General features: G+C 56.5%; 3 protein-coding genes across 3 annotated transcripts in view; 2 read left to right on the forward strand and 1 right to left on the reverse strand.

Annotated features, from left to right (window-relative positions):
- LOC103539560 (protein-L-isoaspartate(D-aspartate) O-methyltransferase) overlaps positions 1-2,022 on the reverse strand; it is a 3,816-nt gene extending 1,794 nt beyond the window's left edge. Inside the window, 6 exon segments of the mRNA XM_030451515.1 lie at positions 12-29; positions 127-154; positions 156-173; positions 175-232; positions 1,019-1,160; positions 1,947-2,022. Coding sequence (XP_030307375.1) covers positions 12-29; positions 127-154; positions 156-173; positions 175-232; positions 1,019-1,160; positions 1,947-2,016 — 334 coding nt within the window. The 5' untranslated portion in view covers positions 2,017-2,022.
- A 180-nt stretch (positions 2,023-2,202) lies between these two features.
- CCDC32 (coiled-coil domain containing 32) lies at positions 2,203-7,638 on the forward strand. Its single transcript, XM_030451086.1, has 4 exons — positions 2,203-2,277; positions 2,597-2,846; positions 4,248-4,404; positions 6,056-7,638. Exons 2-4 carry the CDS (start codon positions 2,606-2,608, stop codon positions 6,186-6,188), a joined length of 531 nt encoding a protein of 176 aa, XP_030306946.1. The 5' UTR covers positions 2,203-2,277; positions 2,597-2,605; the 3' UTR covers positions 6,189-7,638.
- A 5,089-nt stretch (positions 7,639-12,727) lies between these two features.
- Positions 12,728-13,810, forward strand: LOC103539561 (prolactin-releasing peptide receptor-like). The gene has a single exon (XM_008506072.2). It carries the CDS (start codon positions 12,728-12,730, stop codon positions 13,808-13,810), a length of 1,083 nt encoding a protein of 360 aa, XP_008504294.1.
- Positions 13,811-14,536: the final 726 nt, after the last annotated feature.

Genomic DNA, 14,536 nt, shown 5'->3' on the forward strand with positions numbered 1-14,536 from the left:
TGTGGGGTGACTGATGGTGGCCTTGTACCCTGCAAGGAAAGGAGTGACAGAGGGTGTGACAGAGAAGTGACAACTACAGTCACAGCTCCTCCAGTGCCAGGGTGACACCTTCAGGTGGTTCCTCACCGATTGACTGAGGAGAATCCATGTAGGGGGAAGTACTTGATGTAGTGGGCCTCTGTCGGTAGCCAGCAGCACCTCGAAGACTCGTTGGGATTTAATGATCCCTTTTCTGGGAGAAAGGGGAAAAAAAGAGACAGAAAGGACTTCAGCTTGCAGCAAGAGGGGGTGTGGAAGGGGGGGGACAGCTCAGTGGAACAGAGAGAATTCAACCTGAGGAACCTGAAGAAGGGCAGAAAACAGAGGGAATTGGATCCTTTGGGGTTCCTGCTACACCAAAGAAATCCCATGGTGGCCCCAGGCAGCAGCACAGCCTCTGGCAGAGCAGGGACAGGGACAGGGACAGTGCTCCTGGCACTGCCACAGGGATGAAACACAACCTCTCATGGGGGGGAAAGCAGAGACCCTGGCTCAGGTTCCAGGGGCACTGGCAGGGTGAGCAAGCTGAAGGTAAGAGCTGTGACTGCAGAAACACCCAACATCCCTTCACACCTCATCTCAGGGAGCCCTTACAGGGGAACAAAAAGGCTTTAGGAGCAGGGAAAATGTAAATCCCTCCTGCAGTGTGTTCCAGGTGGCTGTCAGAGCAGCAGCTCCCAGCCCTGCTCCAGCCCCAGGGTGTTTCACTGTGGGGGGAAGGATGCCTGACCTCAGCACCCTGTCCCCCTGTGCAGCACCTGGGGGGTGGCAGGCAGGCTGAGGACAGTCCTCGTGCCACTCCTGGCATCACAGTTTTGTTTCTAACTATGAAAAGGATAAGTTCAGACTGGGACAGATCCTGAAACTGCAGCCCTGCTAAACAAAGAGCATCCCAGTGAATGACAGGAAATCTCCTCAGACTGAGTGAGGGTCCAGCTGGAGCTCTGGGAGGGGGCTGAGCCAGAGCCTGCCCTGGTACTCACTGTAGAGGTTGTTGATCAGCTCTGGGTGTGTTTTCCCACTGGATGTCCAGGCCATGGTCCTGGCAAAGAGCAGTCCCATGAGTGGCAGCAGAGTGCAGGGCAGCAGGCAGGTCATCCCACGGAGACAGACACAGCTGGCTGAAGGGGGGAGATCACAACCAGGCACCCCAAAACTTCACCTTTCCTCCTCAGAAGGAGATCTTGCACTGATGACACTGCTTGAAAGGGGAGGGAGCCTGCAGGTTAGACAGGGCAGGCTGGCAGCCCCCCAGGACCCCCACACCATGACCCCAGCTACAGGAGGAGCTGTGAGGGATGGGTGCCAGCTGCAGTTCAGAGCCCCATGGGATGGTTCTGGTTGGAAAAGGCCTTTAAAGGTCACCCAGACAGCCATTCCCCCATCCCTGCCCAGGCCATCCCCACCCCATGTCCCTCATCCCCACATCTGTGGGGCTCTGAAACCCCCCCAGGGATGATGGGGACTCCAGCCCTGCCCTGGGCAGCCTGGGCCAGGCCCTGACAACCCTTTCCAGGCAGAAATTCTTCCCCAGCTCCAACCTAAACTCCCCTGGCACCACTTGAGTTGTGCCCAAAGTTCCTCTTGTTCCCATCCCTTGTTCCTGGGGAGCAGAGCCCGACCCCCCCCTGGCTCCAACCTCCTCTCAGGGGGTTGCAGAGAGCCACAAGGTCTCCCCTCAGCCTCCTCTGCTCCAGGATCAGCACCCACAGGGCCCTCAGCTGCTCCCACGACTCCTCCAGACCTTTCCCCAGCTCCATTCCCTTCTCTGGACACCTCCCAGCTCCCCCAGCCCCTTCTGCTCCTGAGGGGCCCAGAACTGACCCCATGGGGACAGCAGGGAGGAGACAGCGCGGAGCAGGGCCCAGAGCGTCCCCTCCGGGGCCGGGGCCGGTACCGGGACTCACCGCGGAGCCTCCCCGAGCCCTGCTGCCCCTTGCCAGGTGTCCCCTGTCCCCTCTGTCCCCATGTCCCCATGTCCCCGCTGTCCCCCGCTGTCCCCGTACCCCGCACCCCGCCGCTTCTGCCCTTACCCAAGATGGCGCCGCCGCGGACTCGCTGTCCCTCGCCCATCCCCGCGATTCCCCGCCCTCCTCCGGGCGACGAACCAATAGACGGAGCCCTCCCCTCCGAATCTGCGCGCTGATTGGATGCTCGCGATGCCAATCCAGGCCGCGGCCGAAGCGCTTCCGGGTTCCCGGCTTCCAGCGGGCGGTTGCGGCGCCAGCGGCGGCCGCGGTGCGTGAGGGACCGGACGCGGACCGGGACCAGGACCGGACCGGGACCGGGACGAGGGACCCCTCGGGGAAGAGCCCCGGTGGTGGCAGAGCCCTGCGGGGGGGAAGGGGAGGCCTTGGCGGCGGAGCAGCGCGGGTTGCCCCGGCCGCGTCCCTCAGGCCCCGGGGCGGCCTCAAACTCCTCACACCGGGACGGGTTCTGGGGTTCCCGGGGGGGGAGAGGTCCCTAAAACCTCTGGAGTTGTGGCTGGGGCAGAGGGGGAGGTGGGAGAGAGGGTTTCAGCTCGGTGTTCATCCCTGCCTGCCCCCCCGCCCCTCAGGCCTTCACCATGAGGATGATCGAGAGCGTGGACTCCGCGGTCACCAGGCCCAGCGAGGACCTCTGGGCTGAGATCTGCTCCTGCCTGCCCCATCCCGAGCAGAGGGACTCGGCTGAGACCTTCACCGACTCCTTCCTGGATTCCTACACCGAGGGAGGAGGCCCAGGCCCGGGCTCAGGCAGCTCTGCACAGCCCCCCCTGAAGCCCTGGGCACCCCTGAAGGATTCCGAGGTGTATCTGGCATCGCTGGGTGAGTGCTGGGGAGGCTCCATCCCCCCCTCCGGTGCCTGTTTGGGTGACAAGGCTGAGGGGACACTGCTGGCAGCTCTGCTTGGACAGCTGGTGGTGCAGCTCTCCTTGGATCTGACTCAGTTTTAATGGGAATGATGAGCACCCCCACAGCTGTGCCACAGAAATTAACCTTTTATCCATCAAACAGTTTGGTTTCCTTTTTTTCCCCTGCAAAATAAGTGGGATAGGGGCTACTCCTGGTTTGTGTTTTGTTGTTTTCTCTCTGAAGAGCACATGGTTCTGCTGTAGCTGACTTGAGAGGAAACACAGCCTGGATTTATTGTGCAGCCCTGGTGGTTCTGTGGTGCCAGGATTTGTCTCATTTGGGGTTTTTTTTTGGGGGGGGGGGAATCTCAGGAGCTGCTTCTGAGTGGAAAGAGAAAATTGACATTTCCTTCTGTGACTTCTGGCTGGGGAGGAAGGGGAGAGCTGTGGGAGAGCACAGCACCCACAGCAGAGCTCTGAGCACCAGATCAAAGGTGCCACAGCAGCAAGACACAAATTACTCTTGTTTTTAATTACTGCTGGGATCCCCCAGCTGGGTCAGAGAATGCCAGTGGGTTCCTTCTCCCAAGCAAGCAGACAAAATCCATCAGAATTGGAGAAAACCTTTAAAGTGCTGGGCCAGAGACCTTTGGTGACAGCTGAGCTGTGACACAACACAACCTCCAGGAAGCCCAAAGGCAGGGCAGGGTGTTGGGAGCCAGCCCAGTTCAGCTCAAAACGTTACACTTTTCAGTAAAAAGAGAGATCACAACCCCAAAACCTCACCCAATTTAGGGAAGAAACCATTGTAATGGGGTTTTGTGAGCAGGGGAATGAATGGCATTTGCTTTCTTGTAGCTCTGCTGCAGATAGATGACTTTGCAGCATCCCCTGGGGCTGAGGAACACAACATCACTTGGGAGAGATCAACCAAGAACTCTGCTCCATTCCTCCCCTTTTTCTTTTCTCTTCAGACTGGGCACTGTTTGGATTCCCAGCACAATGAGTGGGATTTATATTCCAAGCAGTTTGCAGGGAAACTGTGGGAAATCAGAGGCTGTGAGAGCTGCACCCCCCAGGGTGATTTTGCAGGAGCTGAGCAATAAATGCCAAAGTTATTAAAACCTGAAAATGGGCAGAGCTGCCTGAGAGCACAAACCTGATCCCCTTCTGAGGCATCCCCTGCAAGATACATCCTGTGTACAGACAGAAACACAGTCATGCAGGGAGAAAAATACTTTAAAACTATGACTCAGCCCTGAAAATTTAAACTTTTGGTTAAAACAGAAGCCCAGCTGCTACTTTGGGGTTTTTTTTTTCTGAAAAGGAAGCATCATAAAGGTAACAGAGCCCCCTCCCCTTTACCTCCTGACAGAGAGAAGGCTGCTGAGGATCAAAGGCTTGTCTCAGGAGGTGACCTCCAAGGAGATGCTGCACACTCTCTCCCAGGCTAAGAAGGAATGTTGGGACAGGTTCCTGCAGGAGAAGTTTGAGTCTGAAGTGTTCCTGGAGGGACAGGACTCTGATGAGAGGTAACTCAGGCAGTGGGGAGGGCTCAGGGGCAGGTTGTTGTCAGGGGTGATGAGAGGAGATGGGGGCAGCTCCCTGAGGCTGCCCAGCACTTCTGGAGCAGTTTGGTCCCCACCATTTCATGGCACTGGAGGAGAAGCTCCCCCAGTTTGGGTTTGACCTTCCAGGGCTCTTCACTGAGTCTGGGTCCCTCAGCCTGGGGCCATCCAGGCTGGAAGCCATGAGATAAATTCCCTTCTCCTCTTTGGAGCAGAGGAGGAGCCTGATGTGTCTGCAGTTGCTTTTTTGTGAGGCTTAACTAAAAGTGAACCCCTGGCCCTTCCTCCATCTGTGCCAGGGCCCAGGTAACCTCTGCTGCAGGGCTTGAAGTTCTGCTCAGGGCTGGTACTGGTTCTGGTCAGGGTACCCAGATGTGTCCCTCCCTGCCATGCTGCAGCTCTGCCACTCCTCACACATTGCAGATGAGATGGGAATTCAGATAAAAGTCCTTTTCTTCAGCAGTCTCACACTTGAGGCACTTACAGTGCCCTCCATAGTTCTCCTTTCTGAGCTGACATTTGTCATGATTCCTTCTAGCTGAAGAGAAGATTGTTTTCCTCCCTTGAAGAAAATCCACTTTAGCTGGATTGGGAGTTGAAGTGTGGAAAATAATCCATGTTTATAAGGAGTTTGTGGAGTCAGTCTGAGCAGCTAACTTCAATGTGATTCACATTTACAAACAAGCTCTTTGCAGACTTTTCTGCCCTTTCTGCTCTGGTTCTGAGGGCTGGGGGTGTTACCCATGAAAACACTTTCCTCCCTACACTGTGCCTGTGCAGTCAGAGGTCACTCCTGAGCAGCACCCACAGTGTCTGATTCTCACCCCCAACGTGTTTAACAAGCCTCAGCTTCTTAGCACTGAGACAACTCCAAGTGCATTGCCAAGGGAAATTCAGCTCCTGTGCAGGAGAAAAGGGAGTTATTTTTATTGAAGAGCATGAATCACACCTCTGATGTGAGCATGCACACACGTTTAAAAACCAGATGATTAAACTTGCAGGGTTTTATCCAGCATTAACCACAGACAGGGGCTGGTCTGTCCTCTTACTGTGAGGTGGGCTGCAGGACAGGAATTCTGCTCATGTCTCTTTATGACATCTCTGGAATCCAGAGGCTGGGCAGCACCCTAGGGTGCACCCTCCTGCTCTGACCCTGTGGTGATGTGAATGGTCACACATCTTTGTACCTGCTGCCTGTCCTGCTTTGGTTCCCTTCCCTGCCTCCCCCTGTATCTCCTCATCTCCACCACAACTGGGCAGCTGTAGGGTGTGTTTCTGGAGCACTGGTTTCCTTCCTTCCAGCCCCAAAAGCTGGGGATGGGGCTGGCCTCTGGATGCAGAGCCAGACTTGTGTTTGAAGGCCCTGGAGGCTGAGCTACCTGCTGGGGATTCTTTTCATTGAGGGGAAAAAATCAGTTTAAAAACCAGAGCAGAAAAAGCAGAATCTTTGTGGGGCAGAGCCTGCCTCTGGCACACAGAGAGACCTGGCCAGTGGGGACAGAATTCCTGCAGCAGTGAAAGGAGCACCTGGAGAGGTTTCCTGACACTTGTTTCACACGTTCCTGTGCAGCTCCAGTGCTCTGGCATTTCTCTGTGTCTCTTGTCTTTCCCTCAGCACCTTGGAGCACCTGAAGAGGTGGCTGCAGCCTGATAAAGTGGCCATCAACACTGAGGAGGTGCAGTGCCTCATCCCCCCAGAGCTGGAGAAGCAGGAGGCTGAGGAAGAGCCACCAGCTGCAGAGCAGTGAGACACAACCCAGCCCCACTGCAGAGCTGCCTCTTGTCTGAGCCCTGAGGGATTCTGTCCAGACACAGGAGTAATGGGGGGAAGTGCCAATTATTTAAAAACCAAAAAACCCACCAACACACACACAAAAACCCCAGCTCTGTATCTCCAGAGACAGTGACTGACCTCTGCTGTGGACACAGATCTTCCTTTGATCTTCTCCCAGCCTGTAGCAACCCAATCATTCCAGTCTGAGCAGGAATAGTTTGTAATCCATCACAAGACATTAAACAAACAAAAAGCAGTTGTTCAGAAGCATCAGGAAACAGAATGGTTTAGAATAGAACATGAAACCACTGGATCAGGTTTTCTTCCTCTCTTCTACCTTTTTTAATAACTCCACAGGCATTGTTTCCTCTCTCTCCTGCAAGCCCACTGGTGGTTCTGCAGGCTGTCAGTGTTCAGGTCAGAGCTGGAGGATCCAGGTGTGTTCACCTGGCTCTGGAGCCCTCACTGCACTCAATTAAATTGCCTGTCCACTGACACTGCACTGCTGAACATTCCGGACCCTCCTCCACTGTCCTGCCAAACCTCTTCTGGAGAACAGTCTGGAGGAGGGAGCATTTTTCCAGCTTGTTGATCCTCTTGTACCTATGCAGCCCTCCAGGAGAGGGGCAGATGAGACTCTTGTCTCAGGAGCCCTCACCAGGGAGAGTGACTAACACCTTGTTTTCATCACAGAGCTGAGACAGAGTTACCCGATTTCAGATACCTTCCAGTGTTTAATTGTTCTGCATCCTGCCTGGCTCGGCAGGAGGCTGATTCCTGTCCCTAACAAGGACTCTGTCATCCCGACCCTCCTGTGCTGGCAGTGGCCGGGAAGGGCGATAGAGGGAGGCAGCTCCCACCGGAGGGAGCCGGCAGAGCAGGAACCCGAGGGGCGGCCCCAGGATCGCTGCTCCCGGGACCCACACCGCGAGTTTCCACCCAGATCCACCATGAACATCTCTAACAGCAGCTCCTTGGCCCTTTGATCCTCTCCCTGGGCAGCTCTGAATTCCCAATCGCTGCCTGGCAGCTGCTGTGCTGGTGACTCAGCTCCCCCCAAACCCCACAGAACAACCACGAGAGGGGCTGGGGATGGGGTGAATCACCTGCATGTCAGTGATAATCAGGTTGTTCAGAGGAGGGGTTGGGAGCCTTTAAATGCCCCTTTTCAGTCCTGCTCTCCTGTACTGACCCAGCACCTGGGTCGCTCTCCCCTGTGGTGTCAACCTGCAACAAAGACACTTCTGGGTATTTACCAGAAACTGGCTGTACAAAGAGAGAAAGATGCAATTTCCCCTGGTGCTCCCAGGGCTATTTTTGTAGTCAATACCTTTCCTCCTCGTGATTAGCAGTGACTGTGAAGATGCTTTGTGTTATTTTGTCTGTTCCCATTAAAGCCATCTGAGAAAGAAACGTGTTCAAAATAGCTCTGCTCAAACAGTTCCAGACCCAGGCACCCAGAGGGAAGGCTCTCTCACCATTAGCACTTTCCAAGGCAGCTCAGAACCCAAGGAAAGGTTCTGGGACAGACTCAGGCTGAGCTGAGGTCTGTGGGGCCCTTTGCTGCTTGGTGCCTGAATTCTGCACAGATGCTGAAGAACAAAGTGGGCACCTGGGTTGTGCAGAGCAGCAGTTCCTGGGGCTTGGGGTGATGTCAGGATGATGAGGTCCTGAGCACTGCAGAGCCTCCTGCCAGCAAGGAGTGGAACCTGGGAATCCCAGGGCTTGGCACCTCAGGGACATGGAATGGAGCATCTCACCCTGCTGGGATGGGAGCAGCAGGGCCAAAACCTGACCTGGCGCCAACTTAAGACCAACCACAAGATTATAAAAAGCTGGTTTATAAGCACAGGAGCTTTTGGGGGGGGTTTAAAATCTATTTTTAAACTAAGCACACACTAAACACACCCAGAGGAACCATCCAGCCCTGCGTTGCTGAAGGAAACACCAGGGAAGGCACCACGGGGGAGAACACACCAGGAGCTGACCCAGAAGGAACCAGACTGAAGGGGGATCCATCCTCAAACCAGGCCAAGGACACAGCAAGAAACTCCTCTGTCACAGCCCCGAGAACCTGTGCACACGCATCCACACACACCCTGAGCACCTGGAGAGGCTCCAGGCAGTGCTGGGAGGGGATGGGGCTCAACAAGCAAGGACTTTACTCCAAGTTCTGAGGGTTTATCCTCAGGAAAGGGGCCCTTTGGCTTCCGTTTATCCAGCTCACTCACGGGTACAAGCAGCATTTTCACCAGGTGGTTTTTGTTTGGTCTTTGGTTTTTTGGGGGTTTTTCTTTGCCTGCAATTCCCATTCCTCTTGCAAAGAAAAAAAAAGCAAACCAACCCCCAAATTCCCCTGGTGATCAGCTTCCCTGTTTCCCCTGCTTTCAGCAAGCTCCTGAGGAAAAGGTGGAAGATCTGCCCATGGAATGGAGCTGATGGGCATCCCCCTGCTTTGGAGCTGGCAGCAGAACCTCGTAGCTCCCCCCCTCCTGCTGCTCCCCCTCATTAGGGCACATAGGAATTAACACAGGTGGCTACCAAGTGGCTACCAAGTGGCTCCAGGTTTGGTTTCCTGCCACAGTAAACAAGAAAAAAAATAAAAAATAAAATAAAAAATAAAATAAAAAATAAAATAAAAATAAATAAAAAATAAAAATAAAAATAAAATAAAAAATAAAATAAAAATAAAATAAAAAATAAAATAGGTAGCCTGAGAGCCGCGCAGCCTGGGCAGGGGCAGCAGCTCTCCACAGCATTCCTGACCAGCCCGAGCTTTCCAGTGCAACGCTGGGCATGACACAGCTAATAAAAACTTCAAAACAGGGTTGAAATGAAAAATGGTGTTTGTGTCTGGGGAAAGTGCCTGCTGCTTATCTGCAGGACAAACTTGGCCACCGCCGGGGGGGGATTTCTGGGTGCTCAGTGGAGTGCTCCCACCCATCTGCTTGCTGCCCTGCCAGAGGCTCTAACACCCCCACACACCCTTGCCTTCAAACATTTTTTGTTTTCACCCCTTACCCCAGTTATTATCCCCGGTTTAACCCCAGGCTTGCCATAGCACCCCTGGAATGGCAGCACGGTCAGCAGGGTGGGTGCTGAGCACCCTTTCCCATCACATCCCATCACCCCCCTTCCCTGCTCCTCTTCCTGCCGGGATCGATGTCGGGGCAGTGCTCGTCCTCTCTTTGTTCCCATCCCTGCAGGCAGCTGCCTCCCAGCCAGCAGTGCCCAATCAAGGCTGATTTCTCTGATTTCTCCCCAGTCCCGGCTCCTGCAGCAGCTTCCCACGGAGCCATTGATCGCCAGGCAATTCACCAACTCTAACAAGCTGGAATCGCTTCCCAGAGGGAGCTCAAGAGGGAGAAAAACACCTTGGATGGGGCAGAGCTGGCAAGAAGAGGGGGTGAGGGGAGTGGGAGAGAGGATAGAAGGGAATCAGGATCTCATTCCCTCCCCCCCTGGAACCAGGGGGTGTCCTGACCCCTCTCCAGCTCCCCCAAGAGCTTTGTGGCCCTGCTCAGGTTCAGCTCCAGCCCCACTTCACTCCACACCTCTCCTCTTGTTTCAGCTTTTCCCCCTCAGAAAGGCCCCGGGGGTGCAGCCACCTCCAGCCCCGGGTACTCCCCCTTTTCAGGAGAATCCTTCTCACTCAGGATCGGTGTCACCAAACTCCTCCCTGGAGGAGCAGCAGCACCGGGACCCCCGATGGCCATGGAGGGGGGACCCCTCACCCCCAAAACCACCTCTGCCCTCCCCTGCTGGGGCTTGCTTTTCCCCCCCCTACACACACACATTTATATATATTTGCTCACCTTTTGCAAAGCTCTCCCATCGTTATTTCTAAGTTTATCCAGTCGCTTCAGCTCCCCCAGCCCGCTGGGGAGTGCAGGAGTCAGAGCCCAGCCTGGGGCACAGAACCCCTCCCTCCCTGGCAAGAGCTTTTATAGCTGCCTGGGGAGTTCCTTTCACCTCCTGAAGCCCCTCGGGCTCCTCCCAGCCCAGCTGCAGCCCCACCAGATTTATTTCAGCAGCTCAGCAGCCCAGGGACCTGACCTTAAACAGATCTGCTTTCAGGATCTGCTCCGTGTTAAAACTGATTAAAAAAAATAATAATAAATGAGAAACCTCCTTAAAATCACTCCCATGGCGTGGGGGTAGCTGAAAACGTAGATGCAAACCCCGTAAATGTAAATGCAAACCCCCTGAAAACGTAAATGCAAATGTAGGGATGAAATGGAATGCCAAACCCCCGTCCCGAGGTGCTGATCCAGGGGGATGGGATGGGATGGGATGGGATGGGATGGATGGGATGGGATGGGATGGGATGGGATGGGATGGGATGGGATGGGATGTTGTGTACCCATCCCTTGGCTGGGGGTGGAGATGTCCCGAGCCCGGACCAGCTCAGAACTCATCCCTGCAGCCCAAGGGAATGCCCGCGGGTGGAAATCAATTGAAAAGAAAAAGGCAGCAGGCAACACACACACCTGCCAGTTTCAAATCCTCAGAGCTTCCATCTGAGAAGCCAAGAGCTGACGGAGGGATTGGATTTATTTGGTTTATTGGGTTTCAAAGACATTTGCATTGTTTGGAAGCACACAGACAGGAGGGATCAGCCAGGAAATAAAAGTCTAATCCTGATTCCCGCCTGTCCCTAACTGCAGGAGCTTTCCCAAGTGTTTGTGCAAAGGCCATTTTCAGGCAAGGGTTTGGGTTAGGTTTTTTTTTCTTCTTCTTTTTTCCCTCCCTGGGGTTGGGGGCTCATTGCCCTGCAGCTGGGACACCCCCACCCCACACTGCCCCCACCCCAGAGCTGCCTGTACCCCACGGCTGATTCCTCTCCCCTCTTCCCCTCTTCCCCTCTTCCCCTCTTCCCCTCTCCTCCTCTCCTCCTCTTCCGATCTCCCCTCTCTCCCTCTCCCTTCTCTTTTCCCCTCTCCCTTTTCCCTCTTTTCCCCTCTCCCCCCTTTCCTCTCCCTTTTTCCCTTTCTCCCTTTCCCTCTTTTCCCCTCTCTCACCTTTCCTCTCCCTTTTTCCTTCTCCTTTCCCTCTTTTCCCCTCTCTCCCCCCTTTCTCCCCCCTTTCCTCTCCCCTCTCCCCTCCCTCTCCCTCCCGCAGCTCCGTTCGGTCCCTGCTCCCGCCCCGATCCCCGGGGGTCCCTGGAGCCGCCCCCCGAGCAGGGCGGGGGGGTGGAGGTTGCGGGGGGTTCCCGCAGCAGCCCCGCAGCCCCCCCGAGCAGGGCGGGGGGAACGTCCCGTCCCTCCGCCGCTCCGAGCTCCGCCAGCGGGGGGGAACCACCGAACCCTTAAAAACCCACCGGGAAAAGGCGAGGGGAGAAGCGGTGCCGGGGAGACCCTGGGTGAACCCCGGGAAGGGATCGCTGCTCCGGAACGGATCCCCCCGAACCCCCCAGGTGAGCGCAGCCCCCGAACCCCCGGCTTTGGAGGGGTCTCGGAGCCCCTCATTGCTCCCGGGCTCCCAGCAGACCCCCGGGGTTTGGGGTGGGGATATCCGAGCCCCTCGTTGCTCCTGGTTCCCTAGAGAACCCTCGGGGTTTGGGGAGGGGGTCCCTGAGCCCCTCATTTCTCCCGGTTCCCAGCAGACCCCCTGACCCTGCAGGATTCTGGGGGGGTCTCTGAATCTCCCGTTGCTCCCAGCAGACCCCCGGCCCCACAGGATTTGGGGAGGGGGGATCTCTGAGCCCCTTGCTCCTCCTGGTTCCCAGCAGACCCCCCAGCCCTGAAGGATTTGGGGGAGTTTCTGAGCCCCCATTGCCCTCCCACCACAACCCCCGGTTCCTATCAGACCCCAGGGTTTGGGGAGGGGGTCTCTGAGCCCCCCGCTCCTGGCAGATCCAGCCCTCGGGGGTCCATCCAGCCCCTCGGGTCTCGGCAGGACCTTGGGGGGGTGGGCACGGAGCCCCCCCTGCAGCCCTTCAGCAAAGCTGATTTTAGCTGCAAGTTTTGGGGGTTGTGTCCCCAGCCCCGGGGCTGCACCAAGGAGAAACCCCCCCAAAATCTGTTAATTATGAGGGGGGGTTACTTAATGAAACATTGCTTAACGAAGGGACCCTCCTGCTAAGGGGGCTGCTGGGTGGTGGTGGGGCTGTGAGGGAGCAGCCCCCCGGGGAGTGGCTCTTAGTCTGTTAGTTAATTTTATTATTTATTTCTGCTATTTATTATTTTCGCTATTTATTTTTGTTCTTCAGTATTTTTGTTATTTATCTCTGTTGTTTCTGTTGTTTATTTCTGCAGAGCCCCCCGGGCTCTCCCCAGGAGGCATCTCCAGCTTTCCCCCTCCTGCTGCTCCCCAGTTAACCCTCTCCTCACCAGGTCCCTGTTCCCTCACCTCTGCTGACTCTGCCACCAGCCCTGACACCACTCCGAAAAAGGTCACCAGCTGAAAACAGTCCCAGCATCTTCTGCAGTCACCAGGAGGACCCGGGGGGACCCCCAGAGCCCCTTCCCCAGCAGGACCTCAGCTGGAGCACCGGGGGTGTGTGGCAGCACCATGGCTCACCAGCTCCTACCCAACAGCTCCTGGCAGAACATCTCAGCCCCTCACTTCACGGGCCTGGACCTCCTCCTGGAGCTGAAGCCCCTCTTCATCCCCCTCTACGCCACGCTGGTGGCCGTAGCCTGCGTGGGGAACCTCTTCCTCATCCTCCTCATCGCCCTCACCAAGAAGCTCCACTGCACCACCAACTTCCTGATCGGGAACCTGGCGGCCGCCGACTTCACCATGTGCCTGGTCTGCGTCCCCCTCACCGCCTCCTACGCCTTCGAGGCGCGGGGTTGGCTCTTCGGGACCTTCCTGTGCCACTTGGTCACCCTGATGCAGGCCACCACGGTCTTCGTCTCGGTGCTGTCCCTCAGCGCCATCGCCGTCGATCGCTACGTGGTGGTCGCCCATCCCATCCGCCGCCGCCTCGGCCCCAGGGCCTGCGTCTGCCTGGTGCTGGGGATCTGGCTGCTCTCCCTCCTGGCCTCGCTGCCCACCTGCCTGCACACCCACTACCTGGACCTCAACGCCGTCGGCCACGACATGATCGTCTGCGAGGAGTTCTGGCCGCGGGAGGAGCGGGCGCGGCTGCTCTACTCCTGCCTGATGCTCCTGCTCTCCTACCTCCTCCCGCTCCTCGCCGTCTCCGGCTCCTTCTGCGCCATCACCTACCGCCTCCGGAGGAGGAACGTCCCCGGGGCCGCCCATCCCTGCCAGGACAAGTGGACCAGGTCGAAGCAGAAGACGTTCCGGGTGCTGGCCATCTCGGTGCTCTGCTTTGCCGTCTGCTGGCTGCCCCTCCAGGTCGTCAACTTCATCCGAGACCTGGACGAGGAGTTCGCCATCCTGGACAAGAGGTACATCAATGTCATCCAGGTCTGCTGCCACCTCATGGCCATGAGCTCCGCCTGCTACAACCCCTTCATCTACGCCTCCCTCCACGACAAGTTCTGGTCCCAGCTCAGCGGTTGCTTCTCCCGGAGGAAGAAGAGGAGCTCGGGCAGGGCGTCCCGCCTCAACACCTGCTCCATCCTGGCCGATGCTCCCACCGGGCTCTCGGACAGGATAGCTTTGCAGACCAGGTTCTGCTGACCCGAGGAGCCCGGGACATCTGGTCCGGACCCGGGTGTGCTTTGCTTCAGGCTGGTGGTTCTGTTCTGGGGTTCTGTTACTGCTCCCAGATGGGTCCTGTGCCTGGCAGGGAGCACCAGGGGACAAACCAAGGGGCTCCGTGGCCTTGAGGGGGAATCTGGGGATGTTCTGGGGAAAACAAACTTCTTGTGCTCCAGCAGACAGGGTGGGCAGGTGAAGGATGAGGCACTGGGAGTGGGATGGACCTGCTGGCACCTGGAGGGGCTTCCAGCTGCCCAAAGCAGCAGAGAGCTGGAAGATGTGTCCATGGGATCCAGGTCCATGAGCAGACAGGCAGGGACCTGGGCAGGGTCTCTGTGAGCCTCAGTTTCCAGGAATGTTCTGAGGATGTCCCCTGGAGCTCATGGAGGTCTCCAGGGCTTCTCCCCAGGGTTCAGGGTCAGCTCCTGCTCAGAGGGACACCGGGTGCTTTTCAACAACTCTTTGGAGAGCCTAAGGCCTCATTTTGTTGGATAAAGATTGTTCCTAAGCAACCAGGAGCACTTTCTGCCTCTGGAAAACCATCAGCCCTCACCCCTCGCCGGCAGCAGTTAAATTGTGGGCTTTTTTCCCTCCAAAGAGCAGCTCTGGGGAGAGGCCAATGGATGTTTAGGGATGTGCATTCTTCAGCTGTGTGAGGCCACCAGAAGCAGATGGTTTGTGGTGAACGGGGTGGCTTTCCCACCC

This window comes from Calypte anna, chromosome 5 (assembly GCF_003957555.1).
Source record: "Calypte anna isolate BGI_N300 chromosome 5, bCalAnn1_v1.p, whole genome shotgun sequence".
Lineage (NCBI taxonomy): Eukaryota > Metazoa > Chordata > Aves > Apodiformes > Trochilidae > Calypte > Calypte anna.